The sequence below is a fragment of the Pseudophryne corroboree genome, chromosome 3, assembly GCF_028390025.1.
Source record: "Pseudophryne corroboree isolate aPseCor3 chromosome 3, aPseCor3.hap2, whole genome shotgun sequence".
Lineage (NCBI taxonomy): Eukaryota > Metazoa > Chordata > Amphibia > Anura > Myobatrachidae > Pseudophryne > Pseudophryne corroboree.
Genome location: NC_086446.1, coordinates 25,011,555 through 25,028,671, shown reverse-complemented (window position 1 = coordinate 25,028,671; position 17,117 = coordinate 25,011,555). Strand labels below are relative to the sequence as shown.

General features: G+C 44.6%; 1 protein-coding gene across 1 annotated transcript in view; it reads left to right on the top strand.

Annotated features, from left to right (window-relative positions):
• Positions 1-6,412, top strand: part of LOC135057092 (zinc finger protein 850-like) — a 70,688-nt gene extending 64,276 nt beyond the window's left edge. Inside the window, exon 8 of the mRNA XM_063962992.1 lies at positions 4,114-6,412. Within this exon, the coding sequence (XP_063819062.1) occupies positions 4,114-5,134 (1,021 nt within the window). The 3' untranslated portion in view covers positions 5,135-6,412. The remainder of the gene's footprint in view (positions 1-4,113) is intronic.
• The last annotated feature ends 10,705 nt before the right edge of the window (positions 6,413-17,117 follow it).

The following is a 17,117-nucleotide window of genomic DNA, read 5'->3' as shown; positions in this document are numbered from 1 at the left end:
AGGACTGCAAAAAAAAACAGCGTGCTATCAGGTCTTAATGATCCCCAATATTCTCTGGGCAGATCTGTATCTGTGATTCTATGCATGTGTGAGACTCTGCTGTGAGTGTGACCCTATGCATGTGAGACCCTGCTGTGAGTGTGACCCTATGCATGTGTGAGACTCTGCTGTGAGTGTGACCCTATGCATGAGACCCTGCTGTGAGTGTGACCCTATGCATGTGAGACCCTGCTGTGAGTGTGACCCTATGCATGTGACCCTGCTGTGAGTGTGACCATATGCATGTGAGACCCTGCTGTGAGTGTGACCCTATGCATGTGAGACCCTGCTGTGAGTGTGACCCTATGCATGTGAGGCCCTGCTGTGAGTGTGACCCTATGCATGTGAGAGCCTGCTGTGAGTGTGACCCTATGCATGTGAGACCCTGCTGTGAGTGTGACCCTATGTATGTGAGAGCCTGCTGTGAGTGTGACCCTTTATGTGAGAGACTGCTGTGAGTGTGACCCTATGCATGTGAGAGCCTGCTGTGAGTGTGACCCTTTATGTGAGAGACTCTGCTGTGAGTGTGACCCTATGCATGTGAGGCCCTGCTGTGAGTGTGACCCTTTATGTGAGAGACTGCTGTGTGACCCTATGCATGTGAGAGCCTGCTGTGAGTGTGACCCTATGCATGTGAGAGCCTGCTGTGTCCCTATGCATGTGAGGTCCTGCTGTGAGTGTGACCCTATGCATGTGAGGTCCTGCTGTGAGTGTGACCCTATGCATGTGAGGTCCTGCTGTGAGTGTGACCCTATGCATGTGAGAGACCCTGCTGTGTCCCTATGCATGTGAGGTCCTGCTGTGAGTGTGACCCTATGCATGTGAGGTCCTGCTGTGAGTGTGACCCTATGCATGTGAGGTCCTGCTGTGAGTGTGACCCTATGCATGTGAGACCCTGCTGTGAGTGTGACCCTATGCATGTGAGGTCCTGCTGTGAGTGTGACCCTATGCATGTGAGAGCCTGCTGTGTCCCTATGCATGTGAGGTCCTGCTGTGAGTGTGACCCTATGCATGTGAGGTCCTGCTGTGAGTGTGACCCTATGCATGTGAGGTCCTGCTGTGAGTGTGACCCTATGCATGTGAGACCCTGCTGTGAGTGTGACCCTATGCATGTGAGAGACCCTGCTGTGTGACCCTATATGTAACTGAGGGAATAAGAGGACTGTGATACCGCTCTGTATCTGAGGGAATAAGAGGACTGTGATACGTCTCTGTAACTAAGGGAATAAGGAATATGATACCGCTCTGTAACTGAGGGAATAAGAGGACTGTGATACCGCTCTGTAATTGAGGGAATAAGAGGACTACGACACTGCTCCGTAACTGAGGGAATAAGAGGACTACAACACCGCTCTGTAACTGAGGGAATAAGAGGTCTATGATACCCCTCTGTAATTGAGGTAATAAGAGGACTGCGATATGTCTCAGTAACTGAGGTAATAAGAGGACTGTGGTATCACTCTAACTGAGGGAATAAGAGGACTGTGATACTACTCTGTAACTGAGGGAATAAGAGGACTGCAATACCACTCTGTATCTGAGGGAATAAGGGGTCTATAATACCGCTCTGTAACTGAGGGAATAAGAGGACTGTGATACCACTCTGTAACTGAGGGAATAAGAGAACTGTGATACAGCTCTGTAACTGAGGAAATAGGAGGACTATGATACCGCTCTGTAACTGAGGAAATAGGAGGACTATGATACCGCTCTGTAACTGAGGGAATAAGAGGACTATGATACCGCTCTGTAACTGAGGGAATAAGAGGACTGTGATACTACTCTGTAACTGAGGGAATAAGAGGACTGCAATACCACTCTGTATCTGATAGAATAAGGGGTCTATAATACCGCTCTGTAACTGAGGGAATAAGAGGACTGTGATACCACTCTGTAACTGAGGGAATAAGAGAACTGTGATACTGCTCTGTAACTGAGGGAATAAGAGAACTGTGATACCACTCTGTAACTGAGGGAATAAGAGAACTGTGATACCACTCTGTAACTGAGGGAATAAGAGGACTGTGATACAGCTCTGTAACTGAGGAAATAGGAGGACTATGATACCGCTCTGTAACTGAGGGAATAAGAGGACTGTGATACCGCTCTGTAACTGAGGGAATAAGGAATATGATACCGCTCTGTAACTGAGGGAATAAGAGGACTGTGATACCGCTCTGTATCTGAGGGAATAAGAGGACTGTGATACGTCTCTGTAACTAAGGGAATAAGGAATATGATACCGCTCTGTAACTGAGGGAATAAGAGGACTGTGATACCGCTCTGTAATTGAGGGAATAAGAGAACTACGACACCGCTCCGTAACTGAGGGAATAAGAGGACTACGACACCGCTCTGTAACTGAGGGAATAAGAGGTCTATGATACCCCTCTGTAATTGAGGTAATAAGAGGACTGCGATATGTCTCAGTAACTGAGGTAATAAGAGGACTGTGGTATCACTCTAACTGAGGGAATAAGAGGACTGTGATACTACTCTGTAACTGAGGGAATAAGAGGACTGCAATACCACTCTGTATCTGATGGAATAAGAGGACTGTGATACTGCTCTGTAACTGAGGGAATAAGAGGACTGTGATACCACTCTGTAACTGAGGGAATAAGAGGACTGTGATACTGCTCTGTAACTGAGGGAATAAGAGGACTGCAATACTGCTCTGTAACTGAGGGAATAAGAGGACTGTGATACCGCTCTGTAACTGAGGGAATAAGAGGAATATGATACTGCTCTGTAACTGAGGGAATAAGAGGACTTATACCACTCTGTAACAGTAACTGCATTATTAAAGTAGATAAGAACCAATAGGCCCATCTAGTGTGCCCCATTGTTATTTTTTATCAGTTATTTATATAGTGCGCACATACTCCGCAGCGCTTTACTGAGAATATTTGCCCATTTGCATCAGTCCCTGCCCCAGTGGAGCTTACAATCTATATTCCCTACCACATGTAAATGCACACACATACACACTAGGGTTAATTTTGTTTGGAGCCAATTAACCTACAAGTATATTTTTGGATTGTGGGCGGAACCGGAGTACCCGCAAGCATGGGAAGAATATATAAACTCCACACAGTTACCGCCATGGTGGAAATGGAACCCATGACCTCACTGCTGTGAGGCAGTAATGCTAACCATTACACTGTCCGTGCTGCCCATATTGTTACCTCAAACCCTATTTGTTCATCATTTCTTTGTACGTCTATCCTTATGTGTACTCCCATGCCTGTTTAAATTGCTCTACTGTCTTAGCCTCTACCACCTCCGATGGGAGGCTATTCCACTTGTCCACTACACTTTCTGTGAAGTAATTTTTCATCAAATTTACCATGATCCTCCCTCCCTCCAGTCTCGACGCATGTCCTCTTTTCTAATGCTTCTCCTAATTTGAAGAATATCTCCCTCCTGTACCTTGGTAAAACCCTTGATATATTTAAAAGTTTCTATCCTATCCCCCCTGCATACCTTGGCACTCTGATGGGGACCCAGCCACACTCTCAAAAAACTTCCCGTTTTCTTTTTCTTCTCCAGTATTATGTTTTAGTGTGAAAGGCAGCACTCAAAGTATTCCGCATGAGGTTGTACTAAGCACAAATCTTTGCGCATAGGGGGTGAAATGAAATATTGATTAATGATGCCTATGTTGTAAGATACTTGACTACTTGTTTTATTTCTACCAGATGGGCGCAATACAAAGAATACCTCGGAGGAACATTGCATTTGGTCTCCAGGTTGTAAATTAGAAGATATCGCACGAGGGTCTTCAGACGAAAACCACCTTTCCCTGAATATACATCCAGCGCTTCACAGTGCAAATATATCATCTGATCTCTCTATTCTTGAAGAGTGCTCTCCTGGTGACTCAAATATTGCTTCACATAGTAAAGATCATAGCGGTGATGCAGTAATTTCTTCTTCTGAGTATGGGAAATGTTTTACACACAAATCATCTCTTGTTAGACGTCAGCAATGTCACACAGATGAAAATCCATTTGCATGCTCTGAGTGTGGGAAATGTTTTACACGCAAATCACATCTTGTTAGACATGAGAGATGTCACACAGGTGAGAAACCATTTCCATGCCCCGAGTGTGGGAAATGTTTTACAGAGAAATCAAATCTTCTTGCACATCAACGACGTCACACAGGTGAGAAGCTATTTGAATGCTCTCAGTGTGGGAAATGTTATACACAGAAATCATATCTTGTTATACATCAGATAACTCACACAGGTGAGAAGCCATTTGCATGCTCTGAGTGTGGGAAATGTTATACACAGAAATCATATCTTGTTATACATCAGAGAACTCACACAGGTAAGAAGTCATTTGCATGTACTGAGTGTGGGAAATGTTTTACACAGAAATCACATCTGGTTATACATCAGAGACGTCACACAGGTGAGAAACCATTTCCATGTTCTGAGTGTGGGAAATGTTTTACACAGAAATCACATCTTGTTATACATGAGAGAAATCACACAGGTGAGAGGCCATTTCCATGCTCTGAGTGTGGGAAATGTTTTACACAGAAATCACATCTTGTTATACATGAGAGAAGTCACACAGGTGAGAGGCCATTTGCATGTTCCGAGTGCGGGAAATGTTTTAAAGATAAATCTGGCCTTTGTACACACACACAATTTCACACAGATGTGAAACCATTTCCGTGTTCTAATTGTGATAAGTATTTTACTCAGAAATCATCTCTTGTTACACATCAGAGAATTCACACAGGTGAGAAGCCTTTTCCATGCTCTGAGTGTGGGAAATGTTTTACACAGGCATCATCTCTTGTTACACATAAGAGTAGTCACACAGGTGAGAAGCCATTTCCATGCTCTGAGTGTGGGAAATGTTTTACACGGAAATTACATTGTGTTATACATGAGAGAAGTCACACAGGAGAAAAGCCATTTCCATGCTCTGAGTGTGGGAAATGTTTTACACATAAATCATCTCTTGTTATGCATGAGAGAAGTCACACAGGTGAGAAGCCATTTACATGCTCTGAGTGTGGGAAATGTTTTACACAGACATCATCTCTTCGTAGACATGAGAAGTCACATAGATGAGAACCAGCTATTTTAAGACATCAGATAGTCACAGTTGAATTTCTTTGGTAGACAAGAAACGATGTAGCATTAATATTTACATGTAAGAAAAGTTATAACATTTGTTTATTTAGCACCTTTTTCACTATAAAGTGTTGCTAACACATTGCGCATAGGCCAAAAGCCGTTGAGGGCAGCTCTTAACATGCGATTTTTAGCAGTAGCAGTTTTAAGAAAATGGCAATTTCAGTCTCAATAGCGATCCACGCTGATTGAGGTCCCAAATCCCATATCACACACATTATTGTTTTATTTTTAACCTTTGTTGGAGAAAACCAGAGTAATCAGTGGCAAGCTAAACAAGCAAGAAGAGAACACACAAACTCCACACAAATAGTGCCTTGGTAAGGATCATATCTGAAGCAGCAGTTGTAACCACTATGCAGCCATGAATAGTAATAGTTCTTCCTTTGAATATATGATGAAAGCAGGCATAATTAAATGTGCAGAGTGTATTCAGATCAGCGGCACTGCTATGGGGGTAGTGAATGCCCCCTAATATGAAACTTGTTTCCAGTGGTGGCTTCAGGGGGACAGGATCAACCAAACCCTCACGTTACCATTACTAGCAACACAGTCAGAGGGAGGGGTCTGGTGTGAGGGTGGGGCTACACAGCACATGGTACAGCTCTGGCCCCTGTATACACTATGGTAGATAGAAGGGGGGGGGAGCAGCCGCAGAGTAGCCAATATGCTGCCTGTTGTATAAGAGGGAGGGGGCACTGTATTGTGTATGTGTGTGACCATCTAATTATGGGCCTAATTCAGACCTGATCGCTCGCTAGGCTTTTTTTGCAGTCCTGCGTTCACATAGTCGCTGCCCATAGGGGAGTGTATTTTTGTTTTATGCGAATGCATGTGTAGCAGAGCTGTGTGAACAGATCTTGTGCAGTCTCTGCGCAGCCGAGGACTTACTCAGTCACTGCGATCACTTCAGCCTCTCCGGGACCGGAACTGACGTCCGACACCCGCCCTGTGAACGCTTAGGCACACCTGCGTTTTCCCAACCACTCCCTGAAAACGGTCAGTTGCCACCCACAAACGCCTTCTTCCTCTCAATCTCCTTGCGAACGCCCGTGCGAATGGATTCTTTGCACAAACCCATCGCTGAGTGGCGATCCGCTTTGTACCCGTGGAACGCACCTGTGAATTGCGGTGCATACGCATGATAATCGATAAGGGAGGAGGGGTAATGGATATCTTCTGCACTAGTGAAAAGTCAATTAGTATTTCATTAAATGCAATAAATACCCCATTTATATGGGTGGTCTTCAGTATGCCGGCGGTCGAGCTCCCGGTGACCAGCATACCGGCGCCGGGAGCCCGACAGCCAGCATACTTACACTTATTCTCCCTCGTGGGGGGCCACGACCCCCCTGGAGGGAGAATAAAATAGTGTGGCGCGCGTAGCGAGCCTGCAAGGGGCTCAATTGCGCTCGCCACACTGTCGATAAGCTGGCGGCCGGCCTCCCGGCGCCGGTATGCTGGTCGCCGGGAGGCTGGCCGTCGGCAGATCGTAGTGAACCCCATTTATATATGTATTGCGGTTTAATTCATAATCATATATTGGGGGTGCTGCCATAGACTAGAAGGTAGAAGGTAAGAGTAAGATAGAGAAGATAGTCTCTTGGTTGGCGCACTGTAAGAAGAGAGAATTAATTTGTTTAAAATATAACTTTTAATATTAATCCATTAAAAGTGATGTGAAATATATATGGAAAAAATACAATAAATAAAAGGATATTATATCAATTTAAAAATGTGTTCACTGTCTTATTTGTTCTTGTATCACTTGTAATTGTATTCATTTTTTTGTGAGACCAGACGCACTGAGCAGTTGTCACACAATCCTGCTTTTAATATATTATCTGGCATCAGTAGGATCACCTATACAATTTTGGATCCAACAAAAGATTATAGGATATAATTACAATGTCAGATAGAGTATCATCCTGACTTTTCCCCGTCGACCCAAGTTGTAACTTGTCCTTGGTCCCTTACCTTGTGCCTATGATCACTAATGTGATATTAGATATTAAAATAATATCATAAATCTTGCTTTATGAAACACAGCGTGTTATTTGTAAGTAACTCAGAACAGAAAAGCTGCTCATATAATTTTACCAACACTGGGATCATTAGATCACAGGTTCTCAAACTCGGTCCTCAGGACCCCACACAGTGCATGTTTCGCAGGTCTCCTCACAGAATCACAAGTGAAATAATTAGCTCCACCTGTGGACCTTTTAAAATGTGTCAGTGAGTAATTAATACACCTGTGCACTTACTGGGTTACCTGCAAAACATGCACTGTGTGGGGTCCTGAGGACCGAGTTTGAGAACCACTGCATTAGATGTAAGCAAAATAGCAGAAACATATCTTTTTAGAGCCTGCTGTTAAAGGCTGATTGAGAAAGGCGACACTGTAACATGGGTGGTCATTCCGAGTTGATCGCTAGCTGCATTTGTTCACAGCACAGCGATCAGGCTAAAAAATGGCAGTTCTGCGTATGTGGTGCATCGTACGAGCACAACGGATGATGCAGTTTTGCACAGGGTCTAGCGAAGCATTTCAGTCGCACTTGTGGCCGCAGAGCCATTGACATGAAGTGGGCATTTCTGGGTGTCAACTGACCGTTTTCACGGAGTGTTCGTAAAAACGCAGGCATGCCAGTAAAAACGAAGGCGTGGCTGGGCGGGTGTGTGACATCAAAACAGGAACTGAACAGTCTGAAGTGATTGCAAGCGTTGAGTAGGTCTGGAGCTAATCAGAAACTGCACAAAAAAAACTTCGTAGCTTCTCTGCGATCCATTCGTTCGCACTTCTGCTAAGCTAAAATACACTCACAGTGGGCGGCAGCATAATGTTTGCACGGTTGCTACAAACTGCTAGCGAGCATTGAACTCGGAATGACCACCATGATGTGTTTTATATAATGTTGCTATTCGGTTCCCAATCAATGTAACACTGCTATAGTTTATGCAGTTTGGTCTCTTCCCTTATCAGAAGAGCTCATAGTGAAACAGAAAAGGCTGCAGTGTGACACTTTATTAGATAAAATGTTATTATTCTATTCACATGCAATGTATCATATATTGTAATTATTTACAGTTTATATCATCCCTATTCAGAGAAATTAGTATGTGCCACTCATCCTATCAAATCAGAATATGGAATGTCTAAAGGTCCGTACACATTAGACAATGTCGCTCTATGAGCGTCGTCTAATGTTTCCCCTCCCCAACCGGTCGGCGGCCGACTGTACACACTGAGCGATATGACCGCTCAGTGACGTCAAGCCTCCGCCAGCCCTGCATGCAGGTCCTGGACGACAGTGCAGATCCTGCATACATGCACTGCCGACAGCGATGATCGCTGCCAACCCACGGGGCCGTGCATCGGTCGTCGTTGGCGGCATACACACTTGCCTATAAAATGAGCAACGTCGCTCAGGGAGGGAGCAAATGAGCGACGGCGCCCATTTTATCGGCAAGTGAGTATGGGCATTTAGTCACCCGTTAAAGTACAATTAATGTGGTGTGTTACAATTTTCCAATATGGGATTTAGGAGAAGGGATTATATCACACTCTGTACAATTTAATTAACCACCTCAATATTAGTTCATACATCTAGTGTTGACAATATACTCGAGTAGCTAACTCCATATAGTTATGAGAGCCTATCATGGAGAGTATTTGTATAAGGCAGCTGATGCACACATACGCTATCCCATCCACAGTCTCTGTATCCATCCTGTATAACGTACTGCCTTCATTAAATTTGGCTCATGCAGCTAACTCCATGGGGTATGTTTACTAAGATTCGTATTTGTGGCTATCAGCTCCCCCCATCAGTGTTTGTGAATTCGAATTTGTAGTAAATTACAGAGTTGTATAAAATAACAGGTGTATTTGACCGATGGTGTATTCATTCGTATTTTTTTTCTTTGACTTCCAAAAAAATATGAATGCCCTCATCACTGCCGAGATTTCAGTTTAGTAAATTCCCGAGATGGACACTTTGAAGAAAAAACAGCAATTCGGTCAAAATCGGGACTTTAGTAAATATACCCCCATGTGTTTGTGAAAACCTATCTGAGGAAATGTTAATAGGAGAGCGCTGGAACATGTAATTATTGAATACTGTCACAAGAAGTGTTCACACCAGTCAGCTAATACATATATGTGCTGTCTCATCCACACTCATTGTATATCCTGTGTGGCGTGCTCGCATAAATTGAATTTTACTCCTATATCTAACTCCGTGTAAACACTAAATTCTGTCCTAGAAAATATTGGTAAGAGGCCACTGAAACATCTAATTATTAAATCTTATCACAGAGAGCATTCATACAAGGCAGCGAACGTGTATGTGTAGCGTGAAGCATTAATTCAATTCAACTCGTACAGCTAACTCTGTGACTTTCAGATCCTATCGTAGGCAATGATCCACAGGGAGCCGCTGAAACACACATACGCTGTGCTGTATTAGGTATAATTCCATTTTGGGCATTACTGACCGCATTGAGTTTATTGAATCCTATCGTAGGAAATATTAACAGAAAGCGGCTAGGATACACATGTGCTGACCCATCCACAGCCACAGTTTCTATATCCATCCCATAGGGTATACTATATTGATTGTAGCTCAGTTTGGGTGTAACTGGTCCTATTAAATACTGAACACGCATTTCTTCATATTGCTAAATTGAACATTGATACATACTAACACCGCCCACGTGCACGTTTCACATCAGCTTCGTCAGGGCAAACCCGATTGCCCTACCTGGAATGGTTATAAAGGAAGAGAGAGACAATCGCTGCCGGGTATGTGGTCATATGATCACATATTACATCGTCTCCGACCGGGCTTACATTACTATTATAGCGCCGATTCTCTCATACATGTCACGTGTCTAAAATGTCCAATCCTCACAGATGATTCTCGGATCTTCCCTGGAGCCCGGACACCAGCATAATCGAATATGTAAAGAAATTGGATGACATAATAGTATGATAAGAAAGCGATCATCCATACGCATGCGCAGTTTAGCCCGATGACTAGGTGATCGCAGGACTGCAAAAAAAAACAGCGTGCTATCAGGTCTTAATGATCCCCAATATTCTCTGGGCAGATCTGTATCTGTGATTCTATGCATGTGTGAGACTCTGCTGTGAGTGTGACCCTATGCATGTGAGACCCTGCTGTGAGTGTGACCCTATGCATGTGTGAGACTCTGCTGTGAGTGTGACCCTATGCATGAGACCCTGCTGTGAGTGTGACCCTATGCATGTGAGACCCTGCTGTGAGTGTGACCCTATGCATGTGACCCTGCTGTGAGTGTGACCATATGCATGTGAGACCCTGCTGTGAGTGTGACCCTATGCATGTGAGACCCTGCTGTGAGTGTGACCCTATGCATGTGAGGCCCTGCTGTGAGTGTGACCCTATGCATGTGAGAGCCTGCTGTGAGTGTGACCCTATGCATGTGAGACCCTGCTGTGAGTGTGACCCTATGTATGTGAGAGCCTGCTGTGAGTGTGACCCTTTATGTGAGAGACTGCTGTGAGTGTGACCCTATGCATGTGAGAGCCTGCTGTGAGTGTGACCCTTTATGTGAGAGACTCTGCTGTGAGTGTGACCCTATGCATGTGAGGTCCTGCTGTGAGTGTGACCCTATGCATGTGAGACCCTGCTGTGAGTGTGACCCTTTATGTGAGACACTGCTGTGAGTGTGACCCTATGCATGTGAGGTCCTGCTGTGAGTGTGACCCTTTATGTGAGAGACTGCTGAGTGTGACCCTATGCATGTGAGAGCCTGCTGTGAGTGTGACCCTTTATGTGAGAGACTGCTGTGAGTGTGACCCTATGCATGTGAGACCCTGCTGTGAGTGTGACCCTATGTATGTGAGAGCCTGCTGTGAGTGTGACCCTTTACGTGAGAGACTGCTGTGAGTGTGACCCTATGCATGTGAGAGCCTGCTGTGAGTGTGACCCTATGCATGTGAGACCCTGCTGTGAGTGTGACCCTATGTATGTGAGAGCCTGCTGTGAGTGTGACCCTTTATGTGAGAGACTGCTGTGAGTGTGACCCTATGCATGTGAGGTCCTGCTGTGAGTGTGACCCTATGCATGTGAGACCCTGCTGTGAGTGTGACCCTTTATGTGAGACCCTGCTGTGAGTGTGACCCTATGCATGTGAGGTCCTGCTGTGAGTGTGACCCTATGCATGTGAGACCCTGCTGTGAGTGTGACCCTTTATGTGAGAGCCTGCTGTGAGTGTGACCCTATGCATGTGAGGTCCTGCTGTGAGTGTGACCCTATGCATGTGAGACCCTGCTGTGAGTGTGACCCTATATGAGAGAGACCCTGCTGTGAGTGTGATCCTATGCATGTGAGGCCCTGCTGTGAGTGTGACCCTTTATGTGAGAGACTGCTGTGTGACCCTATGCATGTGAGAGCCTGCTGTGAGTGTGACCCTATGCATGTGAGAGCCTGCTGTGTCCCTATGCATGTGAGGTCCTGCTGTGAGTGTGACCCTATGCATGTGAGGTCCTGCTGTGAGTGTGACCCTATGCATGTGAGGTCCTGCTGTGAGTGTGACCCTATGCATGTGAGAGACCCTGCTGTGTCCCTATGCATGTGAGGTCCTGCTGTGAGTGTGACCCTATGCATGTGAGGTCCTGCTGTGAGTGTGACCCTATGCATGTGAGGTCCTGCTGTGAGTGTGACCCTATGCATGTGAGACCCTGCTGTGAGTGTGACCCTATGCATGTGAGGTCCTGCTGTGAGTGTGACCCTATGCATGTGAGAGCCTGCTGTGTCCCTATGCATGTGAGGTCCTGCTGTGAGTGTGACCCTATGCATGTGAGGTCCTGCTGTGAGTGTGACCCTATGCATGTGAGGTCCTGCTGTGAGTGTGACCCTATGCATGTGAGACCCTGCTGTGAGTGTGACCCTATGCATGTGAGAGACCCTGCTGTGTGACCCTATATGAGAGAGACCGTGCTGTGAGTGTGACCCTATATAAGAGAGACTCTGCTGTGAGTGTGACCCTATATAAGAGAGACTGCTGTGAGTGTGACCCTATAAGAGAGACTCTGCTGTGAGTGTGACCCTATGCATGTGAGACCCTGCTGTGAGTGTGACCCTATATGTGAGAGACTCTGCTGTGAGTGTGACCCTATAAGAGAGACTCTGCTGTGAGTGTGGTATGAGTGGTGTAGCCACAGCCGGTATAAGGGAGGGCAGTAGGTACAGCAGAAGGTGCCTCCAGTGCGTGCTGTAAGTACATGGCTCTGGATGGTGTGACAATGAACTGTCCCCGGCCCATTTGGACAATGTTTTAGTACAGAAGTGAGCAGCCAGCTATCGTTCTTACACAGGGACAGGTGAGATGTTTTATTCTGAGCCAGTCTCATCCTGTAAGGACACTGGGGACAGGAAGCTGGAGACCCTCTGATGTCACAAGTGACTATAAGGGGTCAAAACAAGGAGTGACTGGCTATCACCCACCATCACCAAGATCCCATTGTTATCCCCTAGGGCTGAGTCAGGCACTGGGGCATGAAAACAGCAAGGGGAACTCATCATGACTCATCTCACTGATCTCAACTGTAAAAGTCAATTGATTTTAAAAACAACACAAAATAGTTTGCTGCGGAGGCTAGCTGCGTCTATATGCGTAACGGTTCCACGCACACTAATACTTTAATAGAATAGTGTACTGTTGAACTGAGGTACACCCCATAATCAGTTTTAATATAACTAATAAAAGTATTAAATCGCAATAACAGGTAACAGACATGCAAGTAACAACACCCCATGAGAGACTTACAGTTACAGCCAATATACATACGCATGCACCCCTGGATCCAGGCGATCAGTCTTCAGCAAGGGGACTTCTGAGATAGGAGATCTGCCCTCAGTCTACCCTTTGTCCAAAAGCAGACAATATATCAAGCAAAGTCTTTTAGCATTGGTCTAGGGGTGAGGCATCTCTATAACTCGACGGCCCATAGGCCAGTCCACTGGAGGGAGAAGGCTTTGTTCCTTGAAGGAGACACGTGTTTGCCCTCGGGGTCCCGCTGCGAAAGTGGCTTGAACTGGCTAATATACAAACATTGCTCTGCATATATATATATATATATATATATATATATATCAAATATTGCCCATATCATCCGATCGCTGTGTGTGACACTTTGTTCGAAATGACTGGGTTACTGCTAATAACATGCTGGTCAGTAGGACACTAAATATGGGGCAATAATGTGATTTTAACCCTGTGGTATGTGTAATGCTGTTTTACTGATTTATTACTAATGTTGTTATATATTAAAAGAGTGCTCTGGGCGTGTAGTGACTATGTGATATCTACCGTAACGCTTGAAGTGTGCCGTGATCCGCAAAGTACCATAATACGCAAAGTGCATACGTACACAACCGCTAATAAACGCCACAATGTATTCTAATACAGAAATGCAATTTTGACTTTGACACTACCAATCAGGAGACACCATTTCCTGAGACCACCCTTTGCAGGAGGGACTATAGAGGTGGGGATCGGAACCTTTATAAACAGGATGTAAGAGCTGCAGGTGTGTTTCACTCTGGAAGCAACTGGTCCTGGAGTCTCGGCCTCTGCCAGTGTGCTGAGGACTGTGCATGGGACTATTGTGACTATTGGAGTACAGGCTTTTCCTGGGATTGCAGACTTGTTGGCTCTGCCTGGTTTATTCTACAATTGTGGACTTGCAGCCTGTGATCCTGCACACTTATACTGCATCCAGTTATTAATCACAGACCGTGCGGGAGAGTTCTGGGGAGTCTAATGGTAAGCTGCTGGTTATTAGGACCTGCTGATCTGCTTTTCATTTCATCTTATTGCTGATTTAGAGAACTTGTATTAAGGGGGTAATTCAGAGTTGATCGCAGCAGCAAATTTGTTAGCAGTTGGGCAGGGGGCAGCAGATATAACATGTCTGGTTATCCTTGGGGGGACCTGCATGTCTTTTTTATTATTTTTTTATTTTTAACACTTTCTTTACTTTTACAGATGGAAGCATACACTGATCTCATTGATCTGTACATGCTTCTGGCTAACTGTACAAAGTAATGAAAATGTGTACTAGAAAAACGCTTGTTTCCTTTACTGAAAATTGCATCAAATTGCATACAACTTCTATTTTAACCTTAAAAATTCGGATCCTATTACATTTTCGATTTTCAGCTAAAATAGCAAATTTCAACCATGTGATTTAATGCTATTTTTAGTACACCTCAAAAACCACACCCTATTACTTCTAGCCCAACAAAGGAAGAAAAGGAGGGTTATTCAGAGCTGTTGGTAAACCAAAACACTTAATTGGACTGTTATATCAAATTAGACAATGGGTTGTTGAAATTATCCAGGTTATAGTTTATCATAGTTTATTTTCACGGTGTATAATTACTATCCACAGACAAGTGACATGTGTCATCAACATAAAGACTGGAACAGATCACTAAATCACAGCATAATTAATAATGGATGCAGCTGTTTCCTGGGCTGAAAGAACATCCATGATAAAACGGCCTATCACAGCACTAGGAACCAGTGACACCCCAGAGTGCAGCTCATCCAGTCACTAAGAACCAGTGACATCACTGAGAGTGCAGCCCATCACTTGACTAGGAACCAGTGACATCACTGAGAGTGCAGCCCATCACTTGACTAGGAACCAGTGACATCACTGAGAGTGCAGCCTATCACTTGACTAGGAACCAGTGACATCACTGAGAGTGCAGCTTATTACTTCACTAGGACCAGTGACATCACTGAGAATGCAGCCTATCACTTCACTAGGAACTAGTGACATCACTGAGAATGCAGCCTATCACTTCACTAGGAACCAGTGACATCACTGAGAATGCAGCCTATCACTTCACTAGGAACCAGTGACATCACTGAGGTATTGCCGGGAGCCCGACAGCCAGCATACTTACAATTATTCTCCCTCGTGGGGGGCCACGACCCCCCTGGAGGGAGAATAAAATAGTGTGGCGCGCGTAGCGAGCCTGCAAGGGGCTCAATTGCGCTCGCCACACTGTCGATAAGCTGGCGGCCGGCCTCCCGGCGCCGGTATGCTGGTCGCCGGGAGGCTGGCCGTCGGCAGATCGTAGTGAACCCCATTTATATATGTATTGCGGTTTAATTCATAATCATATATTGGGGGTGCTGCCATAGACTAGAAGGTAGAAGGTAAGAGTAAGATAGAGAAGATAGTCTCTTGGTTGGCGCACTGTAAGAAGAGAGAATTAATTTGTTTAAAATATAACTTTTAATATTAATCCATTAAAAGTGATGTGAAATATATATGGAAAAAATACAATAAATAAAAGGATATTATATCAATTTAAAAATGTGTTCACTGTCTTATTTGTTCTTGTATCACTTGTAATTGTATTCATTTTTTTGTGAGACCAGACCCACTGAGCAGTTGTCACACAATCCTGCTTTTAATATATTATCTGGCATCAGTAGGATCACCTATACAATTTTGGATCCAACAAAAGATTATAGGATATAATTACAATGTCAGATAGAGTATCATCCTGACTTTTCCCCGTCGACCCAAGTTGTAACTTGTCCTTGGTCCCTTACCTTGTGCCTATGATCACTAATGTGATATTAGATATTAAAATAATATCATAAATCTTGCTTTATGAAACACAGCGTGTTATTTGTAAGTAACTCAGAACAGAAAAGCTGCTCATATAATTTTACCAACACTGGGATCATTAGATCACAGGTTCTCAAACTCGGTCCTCAGGACCCCACACAGTGCATGTTTCGCAGGTCTCCTCACAGAATCACAAGTGAAATAATTAGCTCCACCTGTGGACCTTTTAAAATGTGTCAGTGAGTAATTAATACACCTGTGCACTTACTGGGTTACCTGCAAAACATGCACTGTGTGGGGTCCTGAGGACCGAGTTTGAGAACCACTGCATTAGATGTAAGCAAAATAGCAGAAACATATCTTTTTAGAGCCTGCTGTTAAAGGCTGATTGAGAAAGGCGACACTGTAACATGGGTGGTCATTCCGAGTTGATCGCTAGCTGCATTTGTTCACAGCACAGCGATCAGGCTAAAAAATGGCAGTTCTGCGTATGTGGTGCATCGTACGAGCACAACGGATGATGCAGTTTTGCACAGGGTCTAGCGAAGCATTTCAGTCGCACTTGTGGCCGCAGAGCCATTGACATGAAGTGGGCATTTCTGGGTGTCAACTGACCGTTTTCACGGAGTGTTCGTAAAAACGCAGGCATGCCAATAAAAACGAAGGCGTGGCTGGGCGGGTGTGTGACATCAAAACAGGAACTGAACAGTCTGAAGTGATTGCAAGCGTTGAGTAGGTCTGGAGCTAATCAGAAACTGCACAAAAAAAACTTCGTAGCTTCTCTGCGATCCATTCGTTCGCACTTCTGCTAAGCTAAAATACACTCACAGTGGGCGGCAGCATAATGTTTGCACGGTTGCTACAAACTGCTAGCGAGCATTGAACTCGGAATGACCACCATGATGTGTTTTATATAATGTTGCTATTCGGTTCCCAATCAATGTAACACTGCTATAGTTTATGCAGTTTGGTCTCTTCCCTTATCAGAAGAGCTCATAGTGAAACAGAAAAGGCTGCAGTGTGACACTTTATTAGATAAAATGTTATTATTCTATTCACATGCAATGTATCATATATTGTAATTATTTACAGTTTATATCATCCCTATTCAGAGAAATTAGTATGTGCCACTCATCCTATCAAATCAGAATATGGAATGTCTAAAGGTCCGTACACATTAGACAATGTCGCTCTATGAGCGTCGTCTAATGTTTCCCCTCCCCAACCGGTCGGCGGCCGACTGTACACACTGAGCGATATGACCGCTCAGTGACGTCA